This window comes from Diorhabda sublineata, chromosome 6 (assembly GCF_026230105.1).
Source record: "Diorhabda sublineata isolate icDioSubl1.1 chromosome 6, icDioSubl1.1, whole genome shotgun sequence".
Lineage (NCBI taxonomy): Eukaryota > Metazoa > Arthropoda > Insecta > Coleoptera > Chrysomelidae > Diorhabda > Diorhabda sublineata.
In genome coordinates, this window is record NC_079479.1 from 1,920,010 (window position 1) to 1,937,387 (window position 17,378).

Consider the following 17,378-nt stretch of genomic DNA (forward strand, 5'->3'; position numbering starts at 1 on the left):
TCATATGCACCTCGTATATTTGATGGAAGATTATTTTGAGAGAATTTTAATGAAATGAAAATAAATAGAAGAAGAACTGGTAAATAATTTGTCGATTTATAATAATTGTAAACTTAAAAGTTTTCAAATGCACCTCGTATAATTGATGGATGATTATTTTGAGAGAATTTTAATAAAATGAAAATAAATAGAAGAAGAACTGGTAAATAATTTGTCGATTTATAATAATTGTAAACTTAAAAGTTTTCAAATGCACCTCGTATAATTGATGGATGATTATTTTGAGAGAATTTTAATAAAATGAAAATAAATAGAAGAAGAACTGGTAAATAATTTGTCGATTTATAATAATTGTAAACTTAAAAGTTTTCAAATGCACCTCGTATATTTGATGGATGATTATTTTGAGAGAATTTTAATGAAATGAAAATAAATAGAAGAAGAACTGGTAAATAATTTGTCGATTTATAATAATTGTAAACTTAAAAGTTTTCAAATGCACCTCGTATATTTGATGATGATTATTTTGAAAGAATTTTAATAAAATGAAAATAAATAGAAGAAGAACTGGTAAATAGTTTATCGTTTCTTATAAATTTAACTATTTATAATTGTTCATTTGAAACTTTTTATATGCACCTCGTATATTTAACGGATTATTTCAAGAAAATTTCAATAAAATTTAAAGAATTAGAAGAAGAACTGGTAAATAATTTGGCGATTCATATAAATTTAATGATTTCTAATAATTGTAAACTTAAAAATTTTCATATGCGCCTCGTATATTTGATGGATGATTATTTTGAGAGAATTTTAATAAAATGAAAATAAATAGAAGAAGAACTGGTAAATAGTTTATTGTTTCTTATAAATTTAACTATTTATAATTGTTAATTTAAAACTTTTCATATGAACCTCGTATTTTTGACAGATTATTATTTGAAAAAAACTTCAATAAAATGAAAAAAAAAATAGAAGAACTGTAGTATTCAAGAATCTAGCCCTATCGTTCGTAATTTTGGAATAAAATCGAAAATATTGAAATCTAAAATTGTTGGCTGTTGACCTACTTTGTTGAGACTGGTTACAGACCTTAACTTTATACAAAAAGAAGAAGAAATTGTGCGGTTTATTTATGTATTTATTATCGAATACAACAATTTTTAACTTTATTAATAAAATGAGTGGAAAAATAATAGAAATTGATGGTTCTTTAATGGAAGGGGTAATTATCGATTTTACTGGCGACAAAAATTTTGTAGATTACATTAATACCATTATGAGGCTCTCAAAATTAAGTTTGTCGTTAAAAATAACGTTCCTATTGTATGAAACCTCAGATAAGTTGAACTAATTTAAAAGTAACTCAAAAAATTCTCATTTAATTTTACTCAAATGAGATGAATTGAGATACTTGTTTTTTAATTAGTGCCTAGTGAAGACGTTAAGATCTGCGAATTTATATTATTTTACTTTTGTATTGACTAGTGCATTTTAGGTTAGAATACGATGAACTGAATGAATGTCTCAGTTTGTCATTCTATTTGACCCACCATATCAGCTCAATTTGATATAAATCTGATCATTTGCAAACGGCAGAGCTATAAAAGTGATAAAATTTTACAGGGGGGCCAAATCCTTCGAGTTGCCATAACGATAAGTACATTAAAAAAGATACCGGTCCGTATTATAAATATTAGAGGCGGTAGAAGCAAACCTGGCTTAATGGAACAACATTTAAAGGGTAATAAGACAATCAAAACTTCCGAATGATCCATAATGTATTTTCAGGTTTAGAATTGGTAAGAGATATTTGTTCAGCTAAAACGAAAGGTTTAACATTAGGTTCAACAGAAGTAGAATTCTATCCACAGTCAATTAAGGGCGGTTCTTATAGAGCAGAGGTTAAAACAGCCGGTAGTATCAGCTTATTACTTCAAATAGCCCTCCCCTGTGTATTATTCGCCACTGGTCAAACGAAATTGTACCTTCGCGGTGGTACCAACGCGGAAATGGCCCCACAAATAGATTATACTACCGAAGTGTTTAGGCCAGTGTTAGAAAAGTTTGGAGCTACGTTCGATTTCGATTTAGTTAAAAGGGGATACTTTCCTAAGGGAGGTGGTGAAATTGTGGTTACTGTGAACCCTGTTGAAGAACTCAACCCGGTTCAGTTGATTGAGCAAGGTGAAGTTACTTCGATTTACGGTTGGAGTTTTGTAGCTGGTACTTTACCTGAAAAACTCGCTCATATAATGGCAGATAACGCCTCTAATGTTCTAAAAAAATATGGAACAGTGAATATTGAGAGGTATAAAGAGGAAAAGCGTATCGCACCTGATAATTGCTCAGGTATTATGTAAGTACGAACCTGGGTATATACAAACTACGAATATAACGTACTAAAATTAGTAATTTTGTCATTTTTGGTTACTGTTATGTTAAAATTCCAGTTTAGTAGCTGAAACGGACACTAAATGCCTTCTAGGAGGATCAGCTTTGGGTAATCGAAATGAAAATTCTGATGAAACAGGAAGAAGAGCAGCAAATGAGTTATTAGTGTCATTGGAAGAAGGTGTATGTGTAGATAAATATAGTCAAGATCAGGTAATTATATTAATGGCTCTGGCTAGAGGTACATCAAGGATAAAAGTCGGAGAAATCACAATGCATACCAAAACTGCCATATTTGTTGTTGAAACAATGACTAATGTAAGTATACATTGTAATACTTCATTTAATTTAAAATAACTAGGATCTAGACTTATCCTGGAATGTAAGAAAGTCCTGTTAAGTGATGACTGCAAGGTCTAGATCGTTTGGTCACTTGGGCAGACTTGCTCACTAGATTAAAATCAGCAAATCCACAAATAGGCCAAGAACCCATTCTTGGTTGAGCCAAAATTAGGTTTCTTGAGAGGCAGACTCTGCTAGGATAGATAGAAACACTTCTGCTCCATTTAAACATGCGCACATGCTGTAGCTGCGAAAGATCTTCGTCTTTGGTATTTCATCCTGAGGCATGTCTCAACTTTGGTCATTTTTTTTAAGGACGGTTTTTCTTTAGTGGTTCCGTCTCTGAACATTCTCATGTTTTCTTCTCCAAGCTTTCCAGTACTGTGTGGAGAGGTGGGAGATTGAGAATCACTTCTAGGGCAGCTGTAGGGCATGATTTCATGGCCCCCTTTGCAAGAAGTCAAGCCAATCTTTGTACCTTCGAGTTGTTCCCTAGTGGTATTCAAACTAGTTCTAGAACAACTGCCCTATATGTAATAATCGGTCTTATAATTGCTGTGTACATCCCCAATTTCTCCATGCGAAGTTTCTGCAAACCCTCAAGGCTTTTGTGACTATTTCCTTCCATTTCGTGGCAGAAATTCATTTTTTCTCTGCCATTCAAAATGTTGGTATCAAAAACGTTTTCCATTAATTTTTCAATAACTAATTGTGAAAATTTTTGTGTAAAAACAGAATAAAAGTGCTTAAAAATTGAAAAAAGTAACTCATAAAGCAGTTCATAATGGAAAAAAGTGGATATTAAGTAAAAATAAAAGCTAAATATAAAGATAAATTATAAATAATCAAAGTTAAAAATCTTTACATCTTGTGAGGTATTCCAATCCCAACTTTTGATTATTTTATTCGAAATTAAATGTTATTAAAACAAAGACCATTATATAAAAGGCTGGGACCTAATTTCATACAACACGTTCCGACAAAAAATGAAATTTAAATGCTTTTATTGTTATAGGAGAGGCAAAATTATTCATTTCATGTAATTCAAAACATATATTCATACCCGGCGATCTTAACGTGTACATTCTTCTTCTATTGTATCTCTTTAGCACTTATAAATTACTTAGAACTATTTTTTAATTGGATTTATTTTAAATTATCTCTCTTTTGAGCTTTGATCTCTTCTCTCTTAATTTATTAAAAGTTTCTCCAACGTTTGCTAATGCCATAAAAATTCTGAACAATCTTCCTTTGTTTCCATCAAAATCCTCTACAGCTCGTAAAGAATGCATCTTGGTTTTGTTTAACATTAATTTTTTTCTGAATTTACAAAAATAAACATAGATTTTTTAAATTTTGAAAAATCAATCACTAGACACTAATAACAATACACTATTATTTGTGAAACAACTTGGACATACATCATTCTGCACATATGGCCGAAAACGGTTAACGTAGTTTGAAAATTACTTGACATTGACAGTAAACTTGAGAGTGAAAAGACTTTTTTTACAGTGACGGTAAAAAGAATTCTGACAGTTGACTTATAACATAAAAACAGGCTTTTACTATTAAATTTTGCAGTAACAGTGAAAATAATTCTGACATTTGACTTATAATATAAAAGAAGAAGAAAAATAATTTGAGATTGAAAAATGATTCATTAATAACGGTATTAGTGATTTGGATGTAAAAAAAGTGTAAACATAAAAACGGAGAATAGAAATGGTGGAAAATAATGAAAACTTGATTGAAAATAGTAACTATTGGTACTAGATTTGAACGATTTAATGTGATGTGACTTAGAAGTGTTATAAAGTTTAAAATAATCGTTCGGATATATATATAGATTAATTGAAAAATATCCATGTTAATTGTTTAAACAAAACTACCCAAGACCAAGACCTAGTAAAGTTTAATTTGATTGAATTATTACAAATATGAATTCCAGTTACGTATATTTCAATTAATTCGTATATTTTAAGGTTAAGTTTGAAATAACATCATTGGGGCCAAGAGTAAACATAATATCTTGTTCTGGTTGTTAGAAACACGAGATGTTTACCTCAAAGTGAGTATATGACACGAAAATGGAACTATCATTAGTGATATTTGATACTGAAGCGAAGAAAAATGTAATTAAAGCATCGATGAATAATAAAAGTTTTTCTCGTCATTTTCCCTTTTCCTATTATTTGCGAGTGGTTAGGTTAGGATTTTGATTGAAGCACTTTTTGAGAATTAATAATATATTTCATAAGAAGCTTACAGAAAAGATCGTTTTTTTTCCAATTATATAAGGTTAAATGATTTTTAATTTTTAATAATTCGGTAATATAGAGAAAAATAAATAATATAAAAATCTTTACATCAATTGACTAAAAACAAAAAAATTATAACAATAATAACCGTATCTGATTCTATTGAATATACAAGTGTTCATACAAATAAACTAGTAATAAATATGACGGTATTGGGTGAGAATAAGCTTAAATTCAATGATTTTCGACATTTTTGGTACCAAAATATCACTTTCAACCCTTATTTAACGATTATCGATAAAAAAATACCATTTGTTTTTAGTTATGACTTTTTTGTAGCATTTAAGTGGAAAGTTGAACCAAATTTTTCAATAAGAATAATTTTTATCTCATTTTCAATAAAGTGTATTCCCAAAATAAGGAAAACCGTAATAATTCTAGGACATAATCTAAAATCATTCGCTGTTGCCAGTTGTGAGAAAAAACAAAAAAGTAGAAAATAAACTGATTAACACCGCATTTATTTCGAGTTTTAATAGAGGACGATTTCATTATTTTGAAAAGACAATTTTTTCCCTACAACTAGGGAAAATGTAACATTGTGGCAACACTGCATTTTCTTTGACTTTTGACAGACAATCGGCTAGGAAATGTATCCGCTCTGAAGTATTAAACTGGCACGGCAACATTGCATTTCTCTCGATTTTTTGACAGGTATTAGACGTGACCATTTAAGTATGAAATTTACGTGGCAACACCGTTGAAACGATCATATCACCATGGGATTTTTCCTACATCTAAGAAAAAACGGAAACGTGGCAACACACCGCTTTTCTTTCGACTTCACCTGTCACTAGATTTTTCCTTAAAACTAGGAAACTTTGAGAGCATTGTTCAAGTGTAAAATTTACGTGGCAACACCGCATTTCTTTACATAACAGGTTCGAAATACTCGCTACTTGGTTTTTCCCTAGGAATAGGGAAAAATAGTTATTTAAGTGAAAAATATAGACGTGGCATCACCGCATTTATTGCGATATCATCATGGAAAGGTTATTACCAAATGGCAACACTGTTTTTCTTTCGATATTCGATATCACCATAATTTTGCTCAAATGAAAAAAATGATGTGGCAACAATATTGAACCGTAGATTGAAGTCATTAAGTGTCTGATAATATCCCAAAAAATTTCAAACCACAAAAAAAATCATGAACGCCTCAACTATTTTTCAAAATTAGTGGCAACATCTGCCCACATGTTGTTGATGGTCGGTCGCCATTTTGATGAAAATAAAGGCAAACGGCGTTGCCACGTCAATTGTGTATTCTGAGAAGAATAGGAAAAAATGATCAACCCAAAGTCATTTGATAAAATTTGTTTCGTCAAAGCATTTTTCGTCTACAAATTAAATTTGAAATCAGGAAAATTTTTTCTCATATTTCACCCCAAAATTATAAAATCTAATAACCAATACCGACAAATGTTATTCGCACATTTCATTGGATTCAAAAATAAAATTGTCCACAAATCCAATAAAAAATCATTTGAGCAATTTTTTTATCCATCAAATAAATTTTTCGACTTCAACATCGTGTCGAGTTATTTTCCATCCTACTGTAGATAAAAAAAAACGAAATATTGAGCGTAATGATGAGAATGCATCTAATTGTTTATTTCAACAAAAATTTATGTTTCATTAATTATTTACTTAGAGATGAATAAAAAAACAGCAGAACAATCCTGTAAATCAGAACAGTCCTTTAAGACAAATATTTTTAAATCTAACAACATCCAGATCCTTGTGCGTTTCCAGCACCTCCCGATCCCGGCAACGAGGGGTTAGTAGGGGAATGTTGGGGACCTATTTTAATTCCGTTAGCCTGAAAAACCGTACAATGGATGGAAACGAAGATAAAACAAAATTTACTAAATATTACCTCGTTGTTTATGTCGAAAACTCCTTCCTGAATCTTTTCGTATATTTCTTTTGCTGTATTTATGAAAGCCTCTTCCACATTGGCGGCAGTCTTAGCGGAAGTTTCCATAAAAACTAAACCGTGTTCACGGGCGAACGCTTCCCCTTCTTCTTTCATAACTTCCCGTCTACTTTCCAGATCACTGCACATTTAAATAATTAACCTACAATTAATTACAACAATCTACTGATTCGTTATACCTTTTATTTCCAATCAACATAATAACCATATTCGAATTCGAATGTTGCCTAGCGTCATCCAACCAAGTAGTTAAATGATTAAAAGTTTCCCTTCTAGTGATGTCATATACTAATAAAGCCCCAGCGGCACCTCTATAATACGATCTCGTGATAGATCTGAAAGCTTCTTGACCGGCGGTATCCCAAATTTGCAATTTAATTTGCTTGCTATCGATTGTAATCATTCGGGCCCCAAATTCGACTCCTATTGTTAAATCGTGTACGGGTTGAAAACGTTTATCTGTAAATTGGAGCAGCAGGCACGATTTACCCACACCTGAAAATTAATTTTGAAAAACTAGGAAGAAAAAATCGATAATATTATATTAATACTGTTATCTAAAGATAAAATTATTCTTCATCGTGGAATCCATATTTTAAAGATTAAAGTGATAAACATATTGACGACAAGAAACGATTTTCAACCTACAGGAATGAAAATTTCGATTATTATAGATAAAATTTTTGAATATCCTGTTTAGTTAACGTTCTAACAAAGTAAATGTGGTTAAAAACAACCCAAACAGTACAACGTACGTCTAATAAGCTACAAAGGATACGATAAACAATACAGTTGATATTAAAAGTAAATAGAAAAAACAGTAAATTTTAATATTTTATCATAAATAGACTTACCTGTATCCCCAATGATTATATACTTAAACAAATAAGCGTAGGACATGTTTAAAACGTAAAAAAATATTTATGTTACTTTTTATATCCAATTTGTTACGCACTTAACACTGACAGATACCTGGTGATTTGTTGCGCAGTGTCAATAATCAAAACGAATACGCCTCCAATCAAAATCGATAATAGAGTTGTGGTAGGGGAATATTATTTATGATAAACAAACACAAATTTATACATCAATATGAAATTATGATAAAAAACTTTTAATAACGAGATTTATAACATTTATAAATACAGAATGTTGTTAATAATATTGTATTTTTGTTTGGATAAATCCACAATGAAAGCGACATAAGATGTCGATAAAAAAGAAGAAGCGAATTACCTCAAATTATAAAATATAATTAACGAGTAATGTTTAAAAGTAAATAAGATGCTAGAAAATAAAGATACAGTACAAAATCAAAAAATACTATATGTGCCTACTAAGTTGAATAATTTTATTTTTGACTTAGAAATTCTTGGTAAATATTATTTTCATTACAGATTCAATTAGGATTCGTTTTGTTTACAATTTGTTTTATAATTTTTTAGTGTGAATTCTGATTATTGTTTAAATTATTCTTAAATACAGCATGTCTTAATTTTTAGAGCGCAACTTTATCTTGCAAATAATAAAAATGAAGGACTCGGTACTTATTTATTTAAATGATAAGGATGATATACAATTTAATGATTTTTCTTTGGCTCTAACTGATCGTTATAAAAGGGACAACCCGATTAGTACGCAACTTTTGGGTGATTTTAATGAAGAAACTTCTAAAATTATAGCTGGGAAATTGTCGAAAAAATTAGGGAAAGTCGTGTTTTTAAGTTTTAATTTGAAACAGGATCGTCGTTTGAACCCACTCCTGGAAAAGAAAATATGCGAGGAATTTGATAAAATTTCACATTTGCTTTGATATGTAATTCTATTTATCTGATAATAAAATTTTTATTACGAAACATGTATTTTTATTTCTGAATGAATCAAAATATTTTCAAAACAAAATTTCATGTTTTAAAAAGGACAAAAACAAAGGGAATAAAGTCTCAGGACAAAATTTAGGATATATTTTTAGATAATAGTGCCTTATAATAAGAAAATTTGGTATCTTTTTTTTAAATACACTCGTGAGCAAAAAAACTGAACACAAAAGTGTTGTTTTTAGGTGTCTACCCATAGACAAAGTATGTCTATGCAACCCAAAATACATCTCGGTGATATTCGGGTTGTCTAAGTGCTAGGAAGACATTTTTAATTTTTTTTTGAACGTATTCTATATAATTGAAATAAAATGATATATACTTATAAAATTTAAAACAAATATAATGATTAAATAAAAGTGTGGATCAACGAGAAAGTTCTATTATGCTTTAATGAAACTGATAAACGATATTTTTTGTTTGGTTTTAGCGAAATTATTTTAAAAACAATATTTCTAAGGCCAAAACTGTATCCTTTTATCGAAATATTTATAACAAAATATCCGAGTAGCCATATCATTTAAACAAAACTAATTGCAATATAAAAGTACCTTCAATATACTTTATGTCTTGAAAAATAGGAAATAGAATGCTTTCTAGGATATAAAGCCGCAGTAGTAACCGTTATTTACTGCTTAATAAAGGAGAGCGAGCAACAAGCAACTAAATTAATAGATGTTTCAATTTATTGAGGGTAAATAACAGTCGATAAATCTTTCAAGCGCCATTTCCAAATTTACGTTTGGTCGTTGTCAATGTAACTTTTATATAATATACAGAAAAACAAACGCATCTTTGTTAATTTGTAAATTTGAGTAAACAAATAATTAGAAAACAGAAATTATATAAACATAACGGAACGTCATTTATTTATTCTTCTTCTTTTTTAATTAACGTTTGTCCATAGAGCATTCTAACTAACTGTCAAAATACGTTGACACCCATTTATAAATGGCCGCCGTGGGATAAATAAATTATTTTATCATGAGCTTCATTACGCAGATTTCTTTGATTTGTGAAGTTATTTGTTGGTTTTTAGACCTAATTATTTCCAGTTTTATTGTGGACGAGTAATTACTTAGAGAAGTACGCAATTTCCTACCGGAAACTCTAATTTGTTGGTTTTTTTTTACTATGCAGTGTTGTACTCAGTGCAGATTTTAAGTTTTCTGGATGGTAAGGCATAATTCTATTCAGTTTGTTGTTTCTAATCATATATATGAGATATAAAACACCTATATAACTTTAAAAATCCAGAATGTACCTGTAGGTTTAGATAAACATGTATGGAATTCATTGAAATAAAATTAACAATTGATTCCATATCAAATATATATATGCAATAACGTGGATGACACATTCTTCTTTTTTATTAATGCCTGCCTTGTATGGTTAAAACTACCTTTTTACAAGGTTCTAGATTCGAAAGTATTCAAATGGTTATAATCTCGAAATAATAATTTAAAACAAAATTAATTATACTTTTACTCTTATTACACCCCTGGTTTAGATAAACATCAAAGGAATTCATCGAAATAAAATTAACAAATGATTCCATATCAAATATATAATATTTACTGATTCTTCTTTTTTATTAATGCCTGCCTTGTATGGTTAAAACTACCTTTTTACAAGGTTCTAGATTCGAAAGTATTCAAATGGTTATAATCTCGAAATAATAATTTAAAACAAAATTAATTATACTTTTACTCTTATTACACCCCTGGTTTAGATAAACATCAAAGGAATTCATCGAAATAAAATTAACAAATGATTCCATATCAAATATAAATACAATAAGGTTGTTGACACATTCTTCTTTTTTATTAATGCTTGCCTTGTATGGTGAAAACAACATTTTTACAAGGTTATAGATTCGAAAGTATTCAAAAGCTTATAATATCGAATTAAATAATAATTTAAAACAGATCTAGTTACGATTATTATTCGAGAATATGCCACCCCTAGTTTATATCGACATTATTACATTAAATTTATAGAAACATGTGTCGAATTCATTAATATAGAATATAATAAATAATCCCATATCAAATCTTTATGTTATCTGTATATATTTATATATCCCTTGTTGTGACAATCTGTACTCAATTGAGATATAGTAATAAATTATGCTATTATTGTGTTAGGGTGGCTTCCCCATTTATTTTGGGCAAGGGCGTTGTTCCAGACAATTTCATATCTATTTATCGAATCACTCCGTAAGTTATTCTTCTGTTTTATTGTTATAACCTCATTTGTAACCCGAATTTAAAAAAAAAAACATTTTTTATACAGATATACGAAATTAAATAAATATAATCCCGCGATTGACTTGTTCTAATATTTAATTTCGTTATTGTATAGCGAAAACACTGTTTACCTGTTTTTTTGGGAGTTCAGTGACCTCGAAAGCGAAGGCGTTTGTGTATAGGGTGTATCGAAAACTTGTAACTAATTTTCAAACGAAAATAATTTGATTTGTTTTTGAGTCATGTATTAAATAATATTTTATCTTGCGTTTTTATCACGATCATTTCGAAATAATCTAATCTGCGAACAATGGGCTTAAGGTAATTTAGATAAATGTTTATCATCTGCGTTACATGGAGAAATGAGAGCGGAGAAAATCGGTAGGATGAATAAGGGGGAGGAACGATACGATATAGCGAGATGCGCGTGACAAATTGTCCGTATTCCCTATCTTATTAATCCTCCGCAGTCAACAATGTAATAGATTTAAGATTGAGTTGGATTAACAAGTTCATAGACGTAGGTTAGTTAATAAAAAAGAAGAATTTAGATGGTAGATTGAAACGCTTTAAAATAATGATACAACTATGGCTGTATGTCGTTAGACAAAAGGCCAATAGAGAAAAAAAAAAAGAATGATGTAACTTTTAAATTACTATATACGAGGTGTGATGATAAAATATTGTGGAACAATTTTTATATCGGCAAAAAAGTGCCAAATCTGTTTATTTTGATAATTTAATGACTGTTTGAACGATTCGAAGTCTAAAAACCATTGAAATGCGTAATACTATTCATAGTTGCCGTTAAGAAAGGCAATATTTCGATAGAAAATTCAGTTTTGGGAACGTGCTCTAATCGATCAGCTGATTTAATTGATATTTGATTGCTTGTAAATGGATTATCACTTTTGTGTGATAAAAATTCAATGTATTATGTCTTAAATTGTATTACACGTTGTTTTTTTATATAACAAACGGCCTTAAACATAATTTTATAAAGAAAACGTGATTCTGTGACAGCACATGACTTCACGTAACGTATTTCTGCGATAAAGATTTCGTTTTAACGCTTAAACATATTAAATGAACATTTTGACACCTAAAATCTTTAATTTGGTCCTCAATACTTTCTTTTTGTACCAATTAATTAGGTTAAATAAAGTTTTGTTTCTTCTTACATAACTAACAGCCCTCGTATATTCATATAAGGGAACTGCTTCCTACTATCATTGTTTTTATTACGAATCTATACAATTATGATGTTGGAGACGTGAAAATAACCTAAATTACATAATTTGTCGATTTTTTAATATTTTTTTTTCGTTTGGTACATCTGAAGGCATCAGCTGTTGCAAAAAGACAACGTATTTGAATCGACTCAACTGAAAATTATTTCACTCGATAAAAAAATGATATATAGCGTGTATTAGCGTGTCACTCATCCTACGGATTTACACTTATATTAGGGCCAATTCCCAATTGAACAATTACCGTTCCCTTTCAAAAGGGAAATGTTCAGGGTGATTGACAACTATCATTAAATCTTCTATTTCAAAATATATGTATACATATAACTAAAACGGCGGATTTATTCTATAATAACAATTATTAAAAAAGAAGAGAAGGTTTGTTTTCATAAGTTCGTGTTCTGTGGTCACTTAAAAAATTGACAGAATCAAACATTCTATCATATACATGATTAATTAGAACGTTACGAAGTGGCTACTGTTACATTGTCGTGTACTATTGATTATTTAAATCACGTTATAAAAATATTTATTCGATTACTGAAAATAATGAAAATTCGTAATTATTCGACTGTCTTATTTAAGAAAAAAAGAAGAAAAGATTTGTTTCCATAACTTCGTGTTCTGTGGTCGCTTAAAAAATTGACAGAATCAAACATTCTATCAGATACATGATTAATTAGAACGTTACGAAGTGGCTACTGTTACATTGTCGTGTACTATTGATTATTTAAATCACGTTATAAAAATATTTAATCGATTACTGAAAATAATGAGAATTCGTAATTATTCGACTGTCTTATTTAAGAAAAAAAGAAGAAAAGATTTGTTTCCATAACTTCGTGTTCTGTGGTCGCTTAAAAAATTGACAGAATCAAACATTCTATCAGATACATGATTAATTAGAACGTTACGACGTGGCTACTGTTACATTATCGTGTACTATTGATTATGTAAATCACGTTATAAAAATATTTATTCGATTACTGAAAATAATGAGAATTCGTAATTATTCGACTGTCTTATTTAAGAAAAAACGAAGAAAAGATTTGTTTCCATAACTTCGTGTTCTGTGGTCGCTTAAAAAATTGACAGAATCAAACATTCTATCAGATACATGATTAATTAGAACGTTACGAAGTGGCTACTGTTACATTGTCGTGTACTATTGATTATTTAAATCACGTTATAAAAATATTTAATCGATTACTGAAAATAATGAGAATTCGTAATTATTCGACTGTTTTATTTAAGAAAAAAAGAAGAAAAGATTTGTTTCCATAACTTCGTGTTCTGTGGTCGCTTAAAAAATTGACAGAATCAAACATTCTATCAGATACATGATTAATTAGAACGTTACGAAGTGGCTACTGTTACATTGTCGTGTACTATTGATTATTTAAATCACGTTATAAAAATATTTAATCGATTACTGAAAATAATGAGAATTCGTAATTATTCGACTGTTTTATTTAAGAAAAAAAGAAGAAAAGATTTGTTTCCATAACTTCGTGTTCTGTGGTCGCTTAAAAAATTGACAGAATCAAACATTCTATCAGATACATGATAATTAGAACGGTACGACGTGGCTACTGTTACATTGTCGTGTACTATTGATTATTTAAATCACATAAAAATAATTATTCGATTCCGCCTAGAGCAGCTTTTGCTTTAGTATGAGCTTACTTGAAAGTAGACAGTAGAAAAGAATTTTATTAACTATTCTTCTTCTTTTTTTTTAATTTTGGGAAGGCCTCAGCTGCCAGGGCGACTCGGCCTGTTTTTTAGTGTATTTATTCGACTTCATATCATGTATGGTTCATATTTGGCTTTGATTTGATGTTTGAAACACTTAAAAATGTTGCACAGTGATTGTTTGGAGCACAATAAGTCGTGTGATTATGAAAAACAATTTTTTTTCTTACCAAAAATCGATTTTATTTATCAATATAATATCCTTCAAGAACATTACAATTATTACAACGTTTCTGCTGCTTTATTTGAAAAACGAATAGCCAGTTGTCAGATCAGGACTATACCGTGGAATCTTCAATTTGATTTTTGTATTCAAACGATCCATCAACTGTATATAGTATCAAATCAGTAAAATATTTACGTACACGGCTTAGTAACGGTAGACACTTCGTCTTGACTTGCAACGTTATGATTCATCAAGAGTGTTTGACGTATACATTGTTGCCGTTGTTAACCTCTGTCCAAAACTTTGTTAAACAATATTTTTTACGTATATACGAAATCACGTTTAAATCTGCGACAAAATAGTTTCGAAACTAGGCGAAACTAATCAATTATTGATGAAACAGACTTCCTGGTACTTTTTTTTTATTTTCAAAAGTCTGCCGATTATCTACGGCACGCTTCTACTCACTACCCATTTATTGTTAAATATTTTGACAGGGCAGTTAAATAATCGGTTAATAATGGGTCCTTAGTCCTTGCTACAAGGCGTTATTTACGAAAAAATCAGGTCAAGGTTGTACCGCTTAGAAATTTTTGACTAAATACAAATTGATTCGTAATAGTGACTTTATCTATCGACGAAGGTATTTAAAATGATTTTGACGCCCCGAAACGACGTAAATATTTACCGTCCTCGATATTACCCATTAGCGAGTAGCAGGACGTGGAATAAAGCGGAGAGAGGGTGAAAAATCACTGTAATTTTCTTAAATTCCCTCGGATTTATGAAAGGAATCAGTTTGAGCGGACCGGTCTCGCTATCATGGCTGATAATGTTGCCGGAGGATTTTTATGGGTCGGTGCGCGGAGCTTATTGGATGCGGAAACCGGCGCCGTGACGCCCAATTGGTCCCTCGAAGCTGCCGGGGAAAAAGTCGGCCGGCGGCGGTGCTCTAACCCCCCGCGAACTAACTACATTCTAGGTGCTTTGCTGGGGATACATCCTTTATAAATATTAACGGATGTACAAGAAAAATTATCAAAATACACTTTTTAATGTATAACACGTCGCATAAACTCGAAAAATGGTTCAAAAATATCGAAATCGAGGTTAAGCATGTTGCAATGCTGCCATATTTATCATTTTTATGAGGTTATTAAACAATATTTTTACAAGGTTTTTATCTATATCGATCATTAGATCAATCAGCGTCACATATTTAATGTTTTTAACATCTTCAGATCGTAATTTTAATTCTCGAAGTCATTATTTTCAATTTCTCACAAAAAAGAAAACAGTCAGTGCATTTATTTAACACTTCCAGGAGATATTGTTCACCAAATTACGATATGCCAAAATAATTCAAAATAAATTAATCGATATTTCCATGCTATAATTAATAAAAAATCTTTTTTCCCATGTTTTCAAATTAGTATCATTCATTTTGATATTCACTGTATAATTTAATATTTTATAATAAAGAGTTTGAACGTTTAAAATATTTTGATGTTGATGACATTAAACAACTTAATACGGCTCTGTACTAATTACGTTTTTTTTTTAATGTTGCCATACGATTAATTGAGTTCGCTCGTTTGATAATAAATTACAATCAATTAAATATATCTAAATACTGTTTCAACATTCACAAAAAATTGTTTTTATTATTATATATATATATATATATATAAATAACAATATAAATTATAAAACCTTAAGTTAATAATTAATAGATCTGTCAATAACAAAGTTAGTTTCTAGCGAACATACTAAATATTATCAATGACGTAACACTATTTTAATATTGATCTATTATATATGTCATCGATAAAACCATAGAATACATTTAATTACGATGGAACATTTGGTACCCTCACCATAATTTCTTCTTCTATACTTAGTTTTTTGGCCTGTAACTATTTGTTACACCAAATAATAATAAGAAAGTTTCTATCGACTAAAATTATTGATATTTTTTTGGCATATTCTTTTAATAAGTGTCTGATAATTCAGATGATTCGTCGTAAAACTTTATCTACTATAAATTTCGTTATCTCTGAATATTATTACGGAAAATACGGTACAACAAAGACTGAATTTTCGTCCGGGATGGAATAGAAACGATAACGGGAGATTGGAGATGTGGGAGGCGGCGAGGAGAGAAGCCAGCAACGTTTATATGCATGTAATCTAGTCCCTGAAATAAATAGGTCTAATAAATTCCGAAATACGGCGAACTTCACATCTGAGCATCTACTTCATTCTGAATATCTTGCTGGGTCGCGTTCAACGTATTCTTAAACTGTTTTTTAATATTATAATAACAATATTTAAAGATAATACCGTGTAAAAACGATTATTTTAAACAATTTTTTCTTTTGATATGTTAATTAAATGTCTCGATGTAAAATTAATCCCAAAGTCGTGGTTGATCAAAATTTAAATGATGAAAACAATAAGAGATAAAATAAGAAAAAAGAAGAAGAATTGAAATTTCGTATTTAGTAGTTTGCATAAATGGAAATGTTCCGATGGAAGACGATATATAAAAACAAATTTCTCAAAGACTTTATTAAATCGTAATGAATCGCATCGAAATAAATTCTCTGGAATATACAATTTGTTTTGCATCTGTTTGGAAAACGTGTTATAAATATAAATGTGGAGTTGAATTACCTTCTTCTGGGAAAGTAAAATTTCTAAGGTCCGGTCAGTTCGGTGCAGCCCCAGTACTAATTTGCAAAAATTTTATTTCTTTGAAAATATATTAGAACCCAATAAATCCATAAAACTAGTTCAACGAACAAGATAATACGATGTTGTAAACTTTATTTATTTATTGGGCGTAATATAACAATAACTGGCCTTAATACCGGTCGGCTACCGTGACGTTCAAGCAGTGCCGGGTAAAATTTTATTTTTATTCTTTTAAAGGGGCTTTTCGGGTCCTATTTATAATATTATAATTCGTAATTCCATTTTTACTTCGTTCCTTAACTCATAATTTAATTAGTTTAGATTAGATTAGGTTAGGTTGGGCTAGATTAAGTAGGGTTATGTTGAGGTTATGTTAGGTTAGTTTGGG

General features: G+C 29.8%; 3 protein-coding genes across 3 annotated transcripts; 2 read left to right on the forward strand and 1 right to left on the reverse strand.

Annotated features, from left to right (window-relative positions):
* The first annotated feature begins 1,107 nt into the window (after nt 1-1,107).
* Nucleotides 1,108-4,899, forward strand: LOC130446090 (RNA 3'-terminal phosphate cyclase). Its single transcript, XM_056782144.1, has 5 exons — nt 1,108-1,225; nt 1,627-1,744; nt 1,792-2,359; nt 2,454-2,712; nt 4,722-4,899. Exons 1-5 carry the CDS (start codon nt 1,136-1,138, stop codon nt 4,782-4,784), a joined length of 1,098 nt encoding a protein of 365 aa, XP_056638122.1. The 5' UTR covers nt 1,108-1,135; the 3' UTR covers nt 4,785-4,899.
* Nucleotides 4,900-4,902: 3 nt separating this feature from the next.
* On the reverse strand, nt 4,903-8,009 carry LOC130446091 (ras-related protein Rab-2A). The gene is made up of 4 exons (XM_056782146.1): nt 7,851-8,009; nt 7,176-7,491; nt 6,937-7,117; nt 4,903-6,879 (listed from the first exon to the last, which is right to left on the reverse strand). Exons 1-4 carry the CDS (start codon nt 7,894-7,896, stop codon nt 6,781-6,783), a joined length of 642 nt encoding a protein of 213 aa, XP_056638124.1. The 5' UTR covers nt 7,897-8,009; the 3' UTR covers nt 4,903-6,780.
* Nucleotides 8,010-8,198: 189 nt separating this feature from the next.
* Nucleotides 8,199-8,852, forward strand: LOC130446092 (proteasome assembly chaperone 4-like). The gene is made up of 2 exons (XM_056782147.1): nt 8,199-8,371; nt 8,499-8,852. Exons 1-2 carry the CDS (start codon nt 8,281-8,283, stop codon nt 8,807-8,809), a joined length of 402 nt encoding a protein of 133 aa, XP_056638125.1. The 5' UTR covers nt 8,199-8,280; the 3' UTR covers nt 8,810-8,852.
* The last annotated feature ends 8,526 nt before the right edge of the window (nt 8,853-17,378 follow it).

What these genes read in the sequence shown, in the direction of transcription:
- LOC130446090 (XM_056782144.1), top strand. Translation starts at nt 1,136, where the DNA reads ATGTATTTATTATCGAATACAACAATTTTTAACTTTATTAATAAAATG. An exon ending in GATAATTGCTCAGGTATTAT is followed by an intron (nt 2,360 to 2,453) that starts GTAAGTACGAAC and finishes TTAAAATTCCAG; the next exon opens with TTTAGTAGCTGAAACGGACA. An exon ending in TTGTTGAAACAATGACTAAT is followed by an intron (nt 2,713 to 4,721) that starts GTAAGTATACAT and finishes GTATATTTTAAG; the next exon opens with GTTAAGTTTGAAATAACATC.
- LOC130446091 (XM_056782146.1), bottom strand. Translation starts at nt 7,896, where the DNA reads ATGTCCTACGCTTATTTGTTTAAGTATATAATCATTGGGGATACAG. An exon ending in TATAATCATTGGGGATACAG is followed by an intron (nt 7,492 to 7,850) that starts GTAAGTCTATTT and finishes ATTAATTTTCAG; the next exon opens with GTGTGGGTAAATCGTGCCTG. An exon ending in TTTTCGACATAAACAACGAG is followed by an intron (nt 6,880 to 6,936) that starts GTAATATTTAGT and finishes ACGGTTTTTCAG; the next exon opens with GCTAACGGAATTAAAATAGG.
- LOC130446092 (XM_056782147.1), top strand. Translation starts at nt 8,281, where the DNA reads ATGCTAGAAAATAAAGATACAGTACAAAATCAAAAAATACTATATGTG. An exon ending in TTTTGACTTAGAAATTCTTG is followed by an intron (nt 8,372 to 8,498) that starts GTAAATATTATT and finishes CTTAATTTTTAG; the next exon opens with AGCGCAACTTTATCTTGCAA.